The sequence below is a fragment of the Musca autumnalis genome, unplaced genomic scaffold (genome assembly GCF_047663935.1).
Source record: "Musca autumnalis isolate F117 unplaced genomic scaffold, ASM4766393v1 scaffold_5, whole genome shotgun sequence".
In the NCBI taxonomy this organism is placed as follows: domain Eukaryota; kingdom Metazoa; phylum Arthropoda; class Insecta; order Diptera; family Muscidae; genus Musca; species Musca autumnalis.
Genome location: NW_027412088.1, coordinates 20,846,347 through 20,863,136, shown reverse-complemented (window position 1 = coordinate 20,863,136; position 16,790 = coordinate 20,846,347). Strand labels below are relative to the sequence as shown.

Below are 16,790 nucleotides of genomic sequence, written 5' to 3'. Positions count from 1 at the left end.
TATTAATTATAGCCTTTTTACACAAATGGGCATTTTTTAAATATATCAGTTTTTATATGAGTTATATATATGAAAACACATGGATCATTTTTACAGTGTTTTATTAAACTTGCTTTGGTGTCCGTTTAGTTCAAATCGGGTAACACATTTTTAACACAGCTGCAGTTGACCAATCGAACTGAAACTTTGCACACTTTTCAGATTTTGGTGACAATACACGAATGTGAAATCAAAACCAATATTGGTCCATTTTTATAGTGTTTTAACGGTGTTTTATTTAAATTGCATTTCGAATCTGGTAACTTAATTTTGACACAGTTGCAGTTGACCAATCCGACTTAAAACTTTGCACACTTTTCAGATTTGGATGACAATACATGAATATGAAATGAAAAACCAATATTGGTCCATTTTTACAGTGTTTTTACGGTGTTTTATTTAACTTGCTTTTCAAATCTGGTAACTCATTTTCCACACAGTTGCAGTTGACCAATCGAACTGAAACTTTGAATATGAATGAATATGAAACCAAATCCAATATGGGTCGATTTTTTCCTATATCCCCCATATAGCGTTACCACCCGATTTAGTTCAAATCTAGTAACTCATTTTTAATGCAGTTGCAGTTGACCAATCGAACTGAAACTTTCACACTTTTCAGATTTGGATAACAATACATGAATATGGGTCCATTTTTTCCTACAGCCCCCATGTAGCGCTATCACCCGATTTCAGATATTTTGAGGATTTTATCTTAATTTTGCCCGAATAAACTGTAATTTGGCATTTGGGATTTCCACAGATACAGACGTTTCCCCACCAAAAATTGTGAACATAGGTCCAGGTTTTGGTATAGCCCCCTTATAGCAGTACCACCCGATTTCAAGTATTATGAGGATTTTATCTTAATTTTTAGGCCGAATTGGGTGTAACTTGGCAATGGGACCCCGCATTGGTACAGAAACTTTCTCGCTAAAATGATGGACATAGGTACAGGTTTTGGTATAGCCCCCATATGACGGTACCACCTGATTTCAAGTGTTTTATGGATTTTCTCTTCATTTTTAACCCGAATACGCTGTAATTTGGCATTTGGGGTTCCCAATGGTACTGAAACTTCCCCAACAAAAATTGTAGACATAGGTCCAGGTTTTGGTATAGCCCCCATATAGCGGTACGGCCCGATTTCAAGTGTTTTAAGGATTTTATCTTAATATTTAGCCAGAACTGGCTGTAACTTGGCATTTGGAGTTCCCAATGCTACAGAAACTTCCCAACCAAAAATGTTTTTAAGGCCCTTTCAGAATTTTGTGGCCCTTTTTGGACATTTGCCCAAAAAATGTGGATTAGGATATAAATTCAAAATTATTGCGAAGGAGGTACTTAAAGGATTGGGCTGAGATAGTCCATTATGGAAGTAGATTTTATTTTGAGAGTTATATCTTTTCGATAGATATCGCGCGCACTAGTCATTTCAGTGGGTCATCGTATAACTTTTGGAATCGGTTGATCAGTTCGAGAAGTATCGTGCTCTACAGACACTATATTTGGTTATATTTGGTACCATAGGTGGTTTTTTACACCTCTCGAGCTGTTTTCTCAAGAAGTAAGGACTTGGCCATGAAAAAGCTTTTGCCGTCGTAATAGAGGCAGCGTATACAAATTGTTTCAATAAAAATCGAAGTGATTTTAGAGCAGGTCTTAAAGTAAACTTATACATACGAAATTTTGTGTGGGAGGTACCCGAAGGAGTAGACAAATAGAGTCCATATCCGAACCTGATCTATATCTTGTAGACATATTAGGATGTGTAAAGTATGGACTAAATCGGCCGCTCCCTTCAACAGTTATCGCGCGCACAATTTTTCCCAACATTTTTGAACTTTTGTGGGGGAGGTACCTGAAGGAGTGGACCGATATGGCTTATCTTCGAACTTAAACTAATTTTGGACAAAATATTACGAAGGCCAAATTTTGGACCGAATCGGCAGATCCTGTCGAGATTTTTCTTGCACTCCAACCACAGTACACACGGTGTCATAGGGGTTTTTTTGCAGCTTTCAGGCTATTTTCTCAGGAAGTATGGATTTGCCCCTGATGAAACTTGTACCGTCGTATGGGGGCAGTGAATACAAGTTGCTACAACAAAAATCAAAGCGATTCGAGAGCAGGTCCTAAACTGAACTCTTCCGAAATTTTTTGTGGGAAGTACCCGAAGGCGTGGACCAAGCGAGTCCATATAGAAACCTCATCTAAGTCTGGTAGAAATTTCACGATGTGCAAAGTATGGACCAAATCGGTTAATTCCTTTAAGAGTTATCGTGCGGACAAATTTTCCGAACTCCAAATTGTCTGAAACACATTTCGTCTTCTTACAGGACAACAACGTGTTGTCTTATAGAAGACCACCAGTACTTTTTACAGAAGAACACCAGGTCTTCTTATGGAATACCGCCAGGACATCTTATAGATGACCACCAGGTTTTATTATGGGATAACACCCGGTCTTTTTATAGAAGACCACCAGGTCTTCTTATAGAAGACCACCAGTACTTTTTACATAAGAACACCAGGTCTTCTTATGGAATACCTGGACTTTTTACAGATGACACCAGGTATTCTTATGAAAGAAGACCACCAGATTTTCTCAATAAAAACCACCAGGTCTATTCATAGAAGCCCTCCAAGGCTTCTTAAAAAAGATTTTTACAGAAGCCCAAAAGGTCTTCTTATAGAATACAACCAGGTCTTCTGATAGAAGACCACTAGGTCTTCTTATAGAAGACCACTAGGTCTTCTTATAGAAGACCACTAGGTCTTCTTATAGAAGACCACTAGGTCTTCTTATAGAAGACCACTAAGTCTTCTTAAAGAAGACCACTAGGTCTTCTTATAGAAGACCACTAGGTCTTCTTATAGAAGACCACTAGGTCTTCTTATAGAAGACCACTAGGTCTTCTTAAAGAAGACCACTAGGTCTTCTTATAGAAGACCACTAGCTCTTCTTATAGAAGACCACTAGGTCTTCTGATAGAAGACCACCAGGTCTACTTATAGAAGACCACTAGGTCTTATAGAGGACCACTAGGTCTTCTTATAGAAGACCTCTAGGTCTTTTTATAGAAGACCACTAGGTCTTCTTATAGAAGACCACTAGGCCTTCTTATAGAAGACCTCTAGGTCTTTTTATAGAAGACCACTAGGTCTTCTTATAGAGGACCACTAGGTCTTCTTATAGAAGACCTCTAGGTCTTTTTATAGAAGACCACTAGGTCTTCTCATAGAGGACCACTAGGTCTTCTTATGGAAGACCACTAGGTTTTCTTATAGAAGTATAAAAGACCATTAGGTCTTAGAAGCCCACAAGGTCTTCTTATATAATACCACCAGGACATCTTATAGAAGGTCACTAGATCTTCTTATCGAATACCACCAGGTGTTCTTATAGAATACCATTAGATCTTCTAATTGAAGTCCACCAGGTCTATTTAAGACATGCAGTCTTCTTACAGGACAACAACATGATGTCTTACCGAAGAACACCAGGTCTTCCTATGGAAGACCACCAGGTCCTTAATAGGAAGACCTCCAGGTCCTCTTACAGAAGGCCACCAGGTCTTCTTATAGAAGACCACCAGTTCTTCTTATAGAAGACCACCAGTTCTTCTTATAGAAGACCACTAGTTCTTCTTATAGAAGACCACCAGGTCTTCTTATAGAATACCATTAGATCTTCTAATTGAAGTCCACCAGGTCTATTTAAGACATGCAGTCTTCTTACAGGACAACAACATGATGTCTTACCGAAGAACACCAGGTCTTCTTATGGAATACCACCAGGTTGTCTCAATGAAAACCACCAGGTCTTCTTATAGAAGTCCTCCAGGGCTTCTTAAGATAGATTTTTACAGAAGCCCGCAAGGTTTTCTTATAGAAGACAACCCGGTTTTATTATGGGATAACACCCGGTCCTCTAAGAGAAGACCACTAGGTCTTCTTATCGCATACCATCAGGTCTTCTTATAGAAGTAAAGAAGACCATTAGGTCTTCCTTTAGAAGAGCACCAGTTTTTCTAATAGAAGACCACCAGGTCCTCTTCTAGAATACCACCAAAACTTCTAATAGACGACCACCAGGTCTTTTTATAGGAGAAAACCATGTCTTCGTATGGGAGCCCATAAGGTATTTTTATAGAAGATATAGGTATTCTATAAATAACCAATAGGTGTCCCATTGTTGTCCAATAGGTATTCTCAAAAAAGTCCATCTGGTCTTTGCCTAGAAGACCAGCAGAAGCCCAACATGTCTTCGCACAGATCAACAACATGTATTCCCATAAAAATCCATTTGCCAGCAGAAGACCAACTGATCTTTAAAAAGAAACCCAAAATATTTTCTCATAAAACAATTGGTCTTCTCGTATAAGACCAACTGTTTTTTATAGAATATTTGCATGCCTTCATATGGAGGGTCTTTTTATATAAGATCAACAGGTCTTTTTACAGAAACCCTACATACATATTGTTACAGAACTTAATCCAAATAAAACTAGGGTTCGTTTAGATTACGATTATGCAATGCTTTTTTTGACGATATTTACTTCTGTTATTCACCCAAGGCTTTTTTCCCACTAAGCACACAGCTTAATTCTAGTAAGCACAAAGCTTTACTTCTTTACTCGTTAGATTACACTGACGGTTATAAGTCGCGGTCTTAATTACAACTCATTCGTCCAGCCGCTCCTTTCCCGAATTTATACTCGCCCGCTGATACATAGACTGTTCTAGCCTCCTTAATTTGGGTTCTCCAATGTTTAGGTGAAATGCTATCCGATTTGCAAATACTCACATGTACGCGTATACAGTTAAACCGGTGAATGTAAACAACCATTAGGACTGAAGTGGTAAATAAGGGAGAGCAGAAGGGGTTACAATGAATGACGTCACAATCAGAACTGAGAAATAAATGAATCAGAAATAAATGAGAGAGAAAAAGGGTACAGCAACAAAAAACAATGACTAAGTAAATATTGTAAGTTAAGACTAAGCGATAACTTCATGATTGCAGTAAACCTTATACAGTAGTTGTTGTTGCAAAACTGATACAAATAAACTAAATGCTTAATAAAAATTTTCGTTTCAATTCAAATTTCTAAATTAACAGAAATTAATCTAAATTAGCATAAATCTCCTGCAGAAGACAAACTGATCTTATAGAAGTGGTCAAGTGGTTCGGCAGTTAAAGAGTGTTTACCCAAGGTTTGGGTAAATACTCGAAATCGGGGTACCCTTATATGGGGGCTATTAGAAAACGTGGACCTATGTTGACAAATTTTTGCAAGGATATTTTCTACATATTGACAACTCACTGTGCCAAATTTCAGCCAATATGATTGCAAAATGTGGCTAATAGATAAAAAATACCTTAAATCGGGAGGTACGGTTATATGGGGGCTATATCAAAACATGGACCTAGACACACCATTTTCAATGCCAGATGTTCTCTTGATATAAGTAAGATTTGAGCCAAATTTCGTCAGCCTACGTCAAGTGGTTCGGCAGTTAAAGAGTTTTTACCCAACATTTGGTTAAATACTCGGGTATTTACCCAAGTATTTACCCACTTGGGCTTAAATGTCGTTTAGGGGCACCTCTCTGATCGGGATGGAGTTTTTAAAGTACATAGCCCTTGGCATCCTGAACACAACGATATATAATTTTCGGAGGGGAAGTCCATACTTCCCGAGATATGAGTCTTGACATTTTACAATTCTAAGGTGGGCAATATGGGCATCGTTTTCAAGCTTATGGAGAGTACTTTTATGCACGCGACCTATTTTTACACCTGTTTATAGGAGAATGTATTAAATTCCTAGTCAAAGCCGGCTACTTAGGACACTTTAAATTTAAAAGAAAGTTTTGATCGCGTAGCCCACTTTTGTCCATGTCCATAGGAGAAAGTCTTAAATCCCCGGCCGTAGGCCGTCTACTTAAAAACACTTTCAATTTAAAAGAGATCGCGTAGCGTTATTTGTTTTCGTTTTTATTATGTTGACGTATAATAATTTAATCAATTATTATTAGAAAATTGAAACGGTCCACTGTGTATATTTTGTAAATATTTTATTTAGTATGTTAAAACTCATGAATTAATATGTAAACGTATATACTAATTTAAACATTAATGTAAACCTAGTTTAAGGAAATACAACCCTGAATTGAATTACAAGTTAATTAATAAAATACAACTATGTCTAGACGACTTTCGCGCTTCTCATACCGAGCAGCTAAGCGGAAGAAAATTCAAAGAATTCGCTCATTCAGCAAACTCCATTCTAACGCGTTACATAGTAACTATCAGATAAGTTTGCTCAAGAGTAATAATAAAAGTGTTTTTTTGAAAATTAAACTCTTCGGCCTTTTCATTTAATGTACACGTTGAGAGACCAGCACCGTTTTATTGGCGCACCAACGTGAAGCACAACAAGAACTGTTTCATTGGCGCACCAACGTGAAGCACAACAAGAAGCTGTTTCATTGACGCCCAACGCATTGGCCACGGACAACGACATTAAAGCCGAGGAAAAACAAAAAGCCGATAGTGACGAGTACCTGTCTGGAGACGAAATTATGGCGCAGTTTACCGATGCACAATTCCAACAACTTATCCAGGCAATGCGTAGAATTGGCCGTGCTGGGTCATTTGCGCATTGCACTGCTCGCTTCAAGGGAGAGCGAGACGCCGCCGTTGTTGAAGAATTTGTGACAGCGATAAGTGTGTACAAGGAAATTGAGTCTATTACAGATGCAGATGCTGTCAAAGGGCTACAACTTTTATTTGAGGGTTATGCTGCCAACTGGTGGATTGGTGTGAAACACACAATCACCACATTTGATGCAGCAATACAACTAATCAAGAAAACATTTGCACCACCGCTACCTGATTGGCGCATTTTCGCAAGCATTGTTGAGACGAAGCAACAACAAAACGAACCCACAGACTCTTTTGTGTGTAAGCAACGGTTGTTGTTTGCACAGCTGGCCGTTCCTGTGTCTGAAGAGGTTCAACTCAACATTGTTTTTGGATTGCTCAATACAAACATTAGAGAGCGTGTGCGTAGAGAAAATGTGAAAACATTTGAGGATTTGCTGTCTACCTGCAGAGAAGCTGAGTTGACGCTGCTCGAAACACACAACAAGGGAAAACCAAAGTGTGCGACGGAGTTTGTGCGCTGTCGCTTCTGCCGCGAAACTAATCACAGCGAAGATCTGTGCAAGAAACTGGAAAAGCGAGTGGCACGCCAACAACAGCAGCAAGACGAACATGTGAAGACTCAAGTGAAGCAAGAACAAATGCAAAATGTGAGCAATACGCAGCAAGAGATAAAGCCATTTATTGCTTGTTATGGATGTGGAGCGCCAGGAGTTTACCGAGCAAACTGTGCAGCATGCAGCAACAGTAAAAGTAATGGTACTCAATCTTTTTCTTTCAACACAATTGATATGGAATTTGAAGATGACCACAGCGTAAGGTATCCCTTCACCAATCCCAATCCTGTTGACTGCTGCATCCAGGAAGAACCAACGAAAACTGAGAATGTATCAAAGTTCGTCAAGTTCGTGGAAGGTAACAAAACCAATTTGCATCCACCGTCAACCACCGAATCTGTATCTTCGATGCCGTCGCAATCTTCATCCATTCCACTGTACTCTCTATCCAATGAAGAAATTGTAGATGAAGTGCATCGAAACGGCACAATATCTCCATACCGATCTCGTAGACAGAAGAAAAAGGTCGGAGCAGAAGTTCCCTTAGCCGCTATTACTCATACAACGATGGTAACATTACTCCAGGGGGAGTCACATCAGTCGCCGGTACCTCTTCCAAACAACGCCGACTCCGCTGCAAGTCGAAGAGGATTGTATCTGCATTACCCACCTTTACTCCAGGGGGAGATCCAACCGAAGCAGCCGTTCCCTCCTAACAGATAGTCCAGTTTATTACGGATGCTTTGTCGGGACGTCTTCAGCATCCGAGGGGGAGACTGAAACGGTCCACTGTGTATATTTTGTAAATATTTTATTTAGTATGTTAAAACTCATGAATTAATATGTAAACGTATATACTAATTTAAACATTAATGTAAACCTAGTTTAAGGAAATACAACCCTGAATTGAATTACAAGTTAATTAATAAAATACAACTATGTCTAGACGACTTTCGCGCTTCTCATACCGAGCAGCTAAGCGGAAGAAAATTCAAAGAATTCGCTCATTCAGCAAACTCCATTCTAACGCGTTACATAGTAACTATCAGATAAGTTTGCTCAAGAGTAATAATAAAAGTGTTTTTTTGAAAATTAAACTCTTCGGCCTTTTCATTTAATGTACCAGTTGAGAGGCAGAACTGTTTCAAAATCTAATTACCATTATTAAATATTGATAAAAGTAGAAAAGTCAAGACTCATATCTCGGGAAGTACGGACTTCCCAGCGGAAAGCTATATATCATTGTTTTCAGTGTGCCAAGGGCTATCTACTGTAAAAATTTCAGCCCGATCCCAGAGGTGCCCATAAACAACATAAAGGTGTTACAAGTACGAAATTTCCTAAATGTCAAGACCCATATCTCGGGAAGTATGGACTTCCCCCGGAAAATTATATATCATTGTGTTCAGGGTCCCGAGGGTTACCTATGGTAAACATTTCGGACCGATCCGAGAGGTGCCCCTAAACGACACTTGTTCCCCCCACTTGTTTAAAGTATTGTAAAACTATCCATTTTGAAACGATTTCGCATCCTAAACCCAGAAATAGGGCGTAAGATATTGTATTGTCGATTCAATATAGTAAATACCCAAATAAATACTCACAATTGGGTATTTACCCAATTTACCGGGTATTTACCCATTGCGTATTTACCCACTGTCCATCTCTAAACACAAGGTCCTTTCATAGAATACCAAAAAGTCTGCTCATAGAACACTAAAATGTTCTCGCATAAAGAACCAATAAATCTTTTTACTCAAAGGCGAATTCTTGTCAAATAAAGTTAATAAGTCGTCCTATAGAAGACTAATGAGTCTTCTTATAGTTGAACAAAATGTCTACTCCTAAAAGACCAACATGTATTCTCACTGGATACCAATAGCTCTTCCCATCGATAACCATTGATGATCTGCTTTTAGAACACCAATATTTACTTTTCAATAAAGTTTTCCAATTTTGTGTTTCATAACAAATATTTTCCTTTGTTCTTCCGTTTTCAGGATCTAGAAGAGAATTCCGTGTAAATTAAATGTTTTCACATTTCGAAAACGAACAACAAAACATAACAGCTGAAGGCCGATGTACCTGATGTTTACATCATTATCATCCATTAACTACAAACCCTCCAAAGAAACCCTAAAAAATTTCCAAACCAAAAATAAAGTAGAATAGCAATACTTAAAACCTTAAAGATTATTTTTGTGGTTATACAAAGCAAAAGAAAAAAAATCAAGGTATAGACCAACAACTTATACACACAAAAATATTCACATAAGTATAATGTAAATATATACAGATATATAACAAACACACACACACACTTATACATATACAACAATTGTAGTACAATAATGTTAAATTTTGATGAAAAAAGAAACATTTCAAAGCACTTTGTACAAAGTTTATAAATGCACCAAATTAAAACGAAATAATGGACACAAAAAAGAAGAAGAAGAAATCGAAACATATTTAAACAATGTAAATTTTAATTCTAATAATAATTACATTGTATAGAGAAAAAGCAAAAGCATATTTTCTGTTTATTATCTGCAATAAGTTTTAGTTAAGAGTCTTCCTTATTTTACCAAGTAAAGGAAAAAACATTATACAGAAACAATTCCTGAGGCCACACAATCATCATTGTTTTTTATTTGGTTCATTCTTGCTGGAAACTACGGTGGAACACAGGTTTGAGGAAATATTTTTTTTACAGTCCAGAATTTAAGAAATTTAAACGTTGTGGTGCCAAGGAACTCCATTTTCATTTCAAATAAATCTCTTCCTAAGGTTACAATATTGTATAAATTATCTCAGTTTCACTGTTTTGTACATTGGTTAACAACTTGAAACACACTAACAGACACACACACATAATAAACAACAAAGTTTAGCAAACAATTTTAAACACTTTAAACTTTGACAAAATATGTTCATTTCCTTCCCCTTTTCAAATTGTTTCACATTTATTTTCTAAATAGATTACGCACACATACAGAAAAAGCTTTGTATTAAAAATAAATTTAATTGAAATATTATTTTTTGAAAACCTCATTTTGTAAATAACTTTCATTTTTGCCAAAGTAACAACAAGAAAAGAAAAACAAACGCAAACGCAAACTAAGCAAAAACCAAAACCCACATTGTAATTCAATATTTTTATATAACTGTGTATTATTATCCTGTAGTAATCCTCTGTGTTTACACATCTATACAATAAATAATTGTATGTATGTATTGTAAGAATGTATAGCAACTAATAACAAATGAAGGAGAGAGAGATTTTGAAACATTTGAAAATGTAATAAAGATTTATTTTTATTATTAAAATCATTATATATTTTAATGATAATGGATACTGGAAAATTTTGACTGCAATATTTGTAATGTCTTTTTCGAGTAGTAGTCTTCCTTCGGGCGGAAGAAATCTGAGATTGTAACAAAATATTATTGAAATCAAATAGCAACAGCGATAGCTAACAACCAAACAAAACAAAATAAATGTTCAAAATCAAAACGAAATTCTATATCTGTGTCCTTGATTTTATTAATGAAATGCGGTGGGGGTTGGGTAAGTATGACGGAGGAAAACTGAAAAAAAAAACAAGTAAGAAAGTATCAGTCAGTTGTGCTGACAGAGATATACACTCAGCCACTGACCAAAAAAAAAAAAAAAAAAAAAAAAAAAAAAAACAAAAAAAAAAAAACCAACCACAATAACATTATGCAACACTGAAAATGCAAACAACTTCTAGTATGCATATTTTGAAAGTACATATTTAGACTACAAAAACCCTAGTAGGGGTTTGTCCTGTCAGATCCAGTTCGGATTTTATGACCTTATCTAAACCGGTCTAAATCTACACTTTTTTGCATTTATCAGGCCTTTATCTCAGAAACGAATAGAAATTTGGCCTTTTAGCAATATTGTAGCCCTAAACTAGTAGAACTTATCTTTTGAAAAAAGCACATAAGAAAACTCCATCTAGGGCATGAAAATCTATCAAGTATAGAAAATTTTACATAATTGCTGAAATTGTGGTCAGTTGAACCAAGTAACCTTTTGCAAAAATCTTCCAAATAAAGTTCTCAACAATTCTTTAGAACATTCTGAAACTCTACATTATTGACATTTTTATTAAATCGTCGTTGAAAAATGTACTGAAAACAACGGCATAGAGGCATTTTACAGCAATGACATGTTCTGAAGAGTTGTGTATTACATTCCAGGGAATATTTTTCCAAAAGAAAATATTCAGAAAAATTTAATAAAAATTGTGGAATCTTTATATATAAAACTCAATTGTCGTTTGTTGGTAATTGCATCAGTTGAAAACGGCTGGAGCGATTTGGATAATTTTTTGTGGAAATGTTAGTCATAGTCCAGTTTAGGTTTTTATGCAAAGATAAATTGGACACGCCCTCTTTTGCACCCACTTTAATAAATATGTTATATCTACGAAACTACTCAATAGATTTTCCTGATATTTTCAGGGAACGTAGAGTGATGGCCTCCGGTTAAAATAGGCTACATATTTGGTTGAATTTCGGATCGGGCGGGGTACCTCCCCTATGCCCTATTTTTGTAAAAATGCAATATTTGCAACAATTACAAATGTATCGCTTTGAAAATTAATTTCCGAGTCAATGGCGATTGTGTTTCCGACCTTACGTGCTTATTTGGGGCATAAAGACTGGACAACGCCCACTTATTTAAAAATGTTATATCTACGAATCTACTGAATCGATTCTCCTGAAACTTTCAGCGAATGTACAGGCTACATTTTTTTTGACTTTCGGATCGGGCGGGTACCTCCCCTATGCTCTATTTGTGTAAAAATGGAATATTTGCAACAAATACGAATGTATCGGTTTGGGAATTTATTTGCAAGTCAATGGCGATTGTGTCTCAAACCTTACGTACTTACTTTGGGACTTAAGATCCGACCACGCTCACTTTCTAATTAGGTTATATCTACAAAACTACTGAAGGCATTTTCACGAAAATCGTTATTTGTCTAAACTTTTAAATCGTTATAAATAAAAATCAACTATCGTTCGTTGGTAACGGCATCAGTTGAGAATGGCTGGACCTATTTTCGACTTGAGTTTTTATGCAAAGAAAATTTGACCATGCCCCCTTTTACGCCCACTTTTTTCAATTTTAAATTTTTATCATTTCTACAAGAACTGAAATTGCCAGGGAATGTACAGAGATGACCCCCGCTTAAAATAGGCTACAAATTCAGTTGAATTTCGGAAAGGGCGGGGTACTTCCCCCATACCCTACTTTTTCAAAAATGTTATATTTACAATAATTACGAATGTTTCTATTTGGAAGTTAATTTGCGAGACAATTGTGGTTGTGTCTCCGACCTTACCTACTTTTTTAGGAACCAAAGACTTGACCATACCCACTTTTTAAAATATGTTACATCTACAAAACTACTGAACCAATTTTCCTGAAAATGTCAGGGAATCTACAAGCATATTTTCTTGAATTTTGAAGAGGCATATTAAAAAAAAACGCCTTACCTTTATGAATAAAAATCAAATGCTGTCATAACCCAACTTAGGTTTTTTGGAAAGAAAAGTTTACCACGCCCCCGAAAACAGGTTACATATTTTATTGAATTCCCTAGGGGGCGGGGTACCTCCCTTATGCGATATTTAAAAAAAAAAAACGTTATATTTGCAAAAATGATGTATGTATCGGAATAAAAATTTACGGATTAATCTACTATCTAGGTACTTCGGGCCTACGCCTGTTTTTTTAATATGTCATAACTCCAATACTACTGAAGGGATTTCCAGTAGCAAAAGCTCAATGTTTGCCGTTGTTATATATTTTATGAATTTCGGAAGTGGTGGGGTACCTTCCCCATGCCTTTCTGTTAAACGCTACACTCATGATTATATCGGTTTCAGCATACATTTTGGTAGGCAATGAAGTTGTGTGCACCCTAGGTACATATTTGGAGCCAAAATACAGGACCAGACCCAATTTTTTAATATGTTATATCTGATGACCACGCCGACTCTATTCAAAACATTATTTTTCCAAAACTACTGAACCTAATTTTCAGAAAATGTTCAGGAATGTCCCGTGGTCCAAAATGCATTATATTTGTAGACGAATTTCGGGGCCTATTATTTTATCATCGCATCAGGTTGCAAATTAGTTTTCAAGACAACGGTGGTTGCGCCCCCGATCAAGAAAAACTATATATGTACTTAAATGGTGAGGTTCAACGGTCCATCAGCCATGAAAAGCTAAAACATATAAGTCTAAATAAGCGGGAGAATTCGATTTAACCATTTTTTTAACTTTTATAATTGGATCGCTTTAGGATAAAGACAAGGACATGGACTATATTAAATCCTAAAAGGCACAAATTGGCGAAAAATCCGGCAAAGTCCGTAACAGAAAAGAAAGGTTACAGACAAAATCTGTTGATAAATTTAAAATCCTTCTCGGTTTGACAATGGACCGAAGAAGTGAGGTAGAAAATACCTATTTTTGAATTGTCAAGCATAAAGTCGATAAAAAGTTGTCATTAAAACTCATTGCGATGGGCTAGCAACGCGGACCGGGGTCTGCTAATTTTTGCATATATTTTGAAATTTGAGGCAATAAATGTAGTTTTTCGAGTTCATTATTTCTCCAAATATTTTATTTTTGTCCTTATCTACAAATTTGCTTCAGAGGTCAGAAGAAGATTTGCATTGGTTTCAGAGATATAGCCCCGAATTTCTTTAAAAACTCAATATTTAATCATGTTTAGATGGGGCCATAAAATCCGAGCTGGATCTGACACAACAAACCCCAACTGAAGTTTCTTGTCGTTTGGGTCTGAACTTTTAAAAAATCCTCAGTTCGAATTGTTTGCACAAGATCACCTTAAAAATGTTGCACAGTGTAATTATGCCGTATCTAAAATATATTGATTTTGAGGCTCCCACTGAACATATTAGTCGATGGTGCACTGATTCCGACCACTAATTAGAGTAAGTTTTCTATCTTCTGGGGACACAAAATTTCTATTAACAACCAATTCGGTAGGAAAATGTGACTAAAATCTTCAAAAAAAAAAAAAAAAAAAAAAAAAACAAGTAAAAAAGTGTCAGTCAGTCGACTTTGGATTAGGAATTAACTGCACTAAGACACAAATGTTGAACTTTTATGGGAGAGGTACCCTTAGGGAGGACCGATATTGGCCATTTTAGAAGTTAAACTACATTTTGACAAAATATAAAGAGATCCAAAGTTTGGACCAAATTGGTTGCCCCATTCAAGTGATATCGTCATAGCATTTTAGTGGCATTTTTTATACCCTACACCACTATGTGGGGAGGGTATTATAAGTTGGTTTTGGCCAAAAAGTTTGTAACGCATCGAAATAATGGTCGTAGACCCATACTTATATATATCAAAACAAGTGAGCAAAGGCTATAGTCGGGACGGGGCCGACCATGTGATACCCTACACCACTACCCCTGTGCATAAACTTTTCACTGGTAAACATTTCTTTTAGGTAATATAATCCGACTACCACCAAAATTAATATGCCTCTTTCTCTCTGGGACCCCCATAAGCAACCAAAATTTCGTGACTATCCGATCAAAATTACGACCTGTAGCTTGATTGCAAAAAATGGAAGAATTGGATGCATTACCGACTATTGTGGTATCTCCCTTGTTTGACCACCTTCGCCAACCTGCTTTACACCAATGTAAAGGTAATATTTTCTTCTTTTATTGACAGGCTTTGCCGTTGGAATACCCCTACTAGAAGCCGATATATTCACAAAGAATAAAACTTTGAATTTGTCTCCAAATGAGTTTTTCCCCATTCCGACCCCTAAATATTATCCGACTATCACCAAAATCAATAGGCTTCTTCCTCTGTGGGGCCATCATCTACCCCCAAAAATTTCGTCGCTATCCGATCAAAATTCCAACTTGTAACGTGATTACAAAAAATGGAAATATTGGGTATATTACTGAATTTTGCAATATCTCGGTTTGCTCACTTACGCCAACATACTTTCCATCAATATAAACGAGATATTTTCTTCTTCCATTGACGGGTATTCCTTTTGGAATACTCCAACCAGAAGCGGAGATATTCGCATAAAAAAACGTTGACTTTTCTCCACATAAGCTTTTCGCTTAGTCCGACTCCTGAATATTATCCAACCATCACCAAACTAAATAGGCTTCTTCCTCTGTGGGACCCGCATCAACTCCCAAAAAATTCGTGACGATCCGATCAAAATTGCGACCTGTAGCGTGATTACAAAAAAATCGGAAAATGGGATGCATTATCTACTATTGCCATATCTCTGCTATTTGACCACCTACGACAACCTGCTTTAGATCCTTGTAAAGGTGATATTTTCTACTTTCCTTGCCAGGTTTTGCTTTAGACATACCTCTTAAAGAAACAGAGATATTGGCTTTGAAATAAAACGTTGACCTTTTTCCAAATAAGTGTTTGCCCATTCCGACCCCTGAATATTATCCGACCATCATCAAAATCAATAGGCTTCTTTCTCTTTGGGACCCCCATTAACCCCCAAAATTTCGTGACGATCCGATCAAAATTGCGACTTGTAGCGTGATTACAAAAAAATCGGAAAATGGGATGCATTATCGACTATTGCCATATCTCTGCTATTTGACCACCTACGACAACCTACTTTGCATCGTTTTAAAGGTGATATTTTCTACTTTACTTGCCAGGTTTTGCTTTTGATATACCTCTTAAAGAAATAGAGATATTGGCTTTAAAATAAAATGTTGACTTTTCTCCAAATAAGTGTTTGCCCAGTCCGACCCCTAATTATTATCCGACCATTACCAAAATCAATGGGCTTCTTCATCTATGAGACCACCATTAACCCTCAAATTTTCGTGACGATCCGATCAAAATTGCGACCTGTAGCGTGATTTCCAAAAAAATAGAAAAATGGTATGTATTACCGACTATTGCGATATCTCCGTTATTTGGTTACCTACGCCGACCTAGTTTGCATCATTGTAAAGACGGTATCTTCTACTTTCAGAGACAGACTTTGCTTTTGGAAAGTTTTCAACCAAAGCTGTGATATTCGTCAATAAAATTAAAATCGCAAAAATGAAAATTGGGGTTTTATTTGCTACTATTGTGATATCTCCGTTGTTTGATCACCTACGAGCACCTGCTTTACATCATTAGAAAGGTGATATTTTCTAATTTCATTGTCTGGTTTTGCTTTTGGTATACCCCATATAGAAGCTGAGATATTCGCTTTGGAAAAAAACGTTGTCATTTTATCCACCTAAGTTTTTTGCCCTTTCCGACCCCTAAATATTATCCGATCATCACCAAAATCAATAGGCTTCTTCCCCTCCCTATCAACATACAAAATTTCGTGACGATCCGATCAAAATTGCGACCTGTAGCGTGATTACAATGTTTAGATGGACAGACGGACAGACGGACAGACGGACGGACGGACGGACTGACGGACGGACTGACG

The 16,790-nt window shown here is 36.7% G+C and overlaps 1 protein-coding gene across 3 annotated transcripts in view; it reads left to right on the top strand.

The window, feature by feature from the left end:
• Dh44-R1 (Diuretic hormone 44 receptor 1) overlaps positions 1–10,791 on the top strand; it is a 145,376-nt gene extending 134,585 nt beyond the window's left edge. For all 3 annotated transcript variants that reach the window (XR_012408479.1, XM_073956233.1, XM_073956232.1), the window contains one exon: positions 9,270–10,791. Coding sequence is in view for 2 of the 3 variants with exons in the window: in XM_073956233.1 (XP_073812334.1) it covers positions 9,270–9,293 (24 nt within the window). In the remaining variant the exon portion in view is untranslated. The remainder of the gene's footprint in view (positions 1–9,269) is intronic.
• The last annotated feature ends 5,999 nt before the right edge of the window (positions 10,792–16,790 follow it).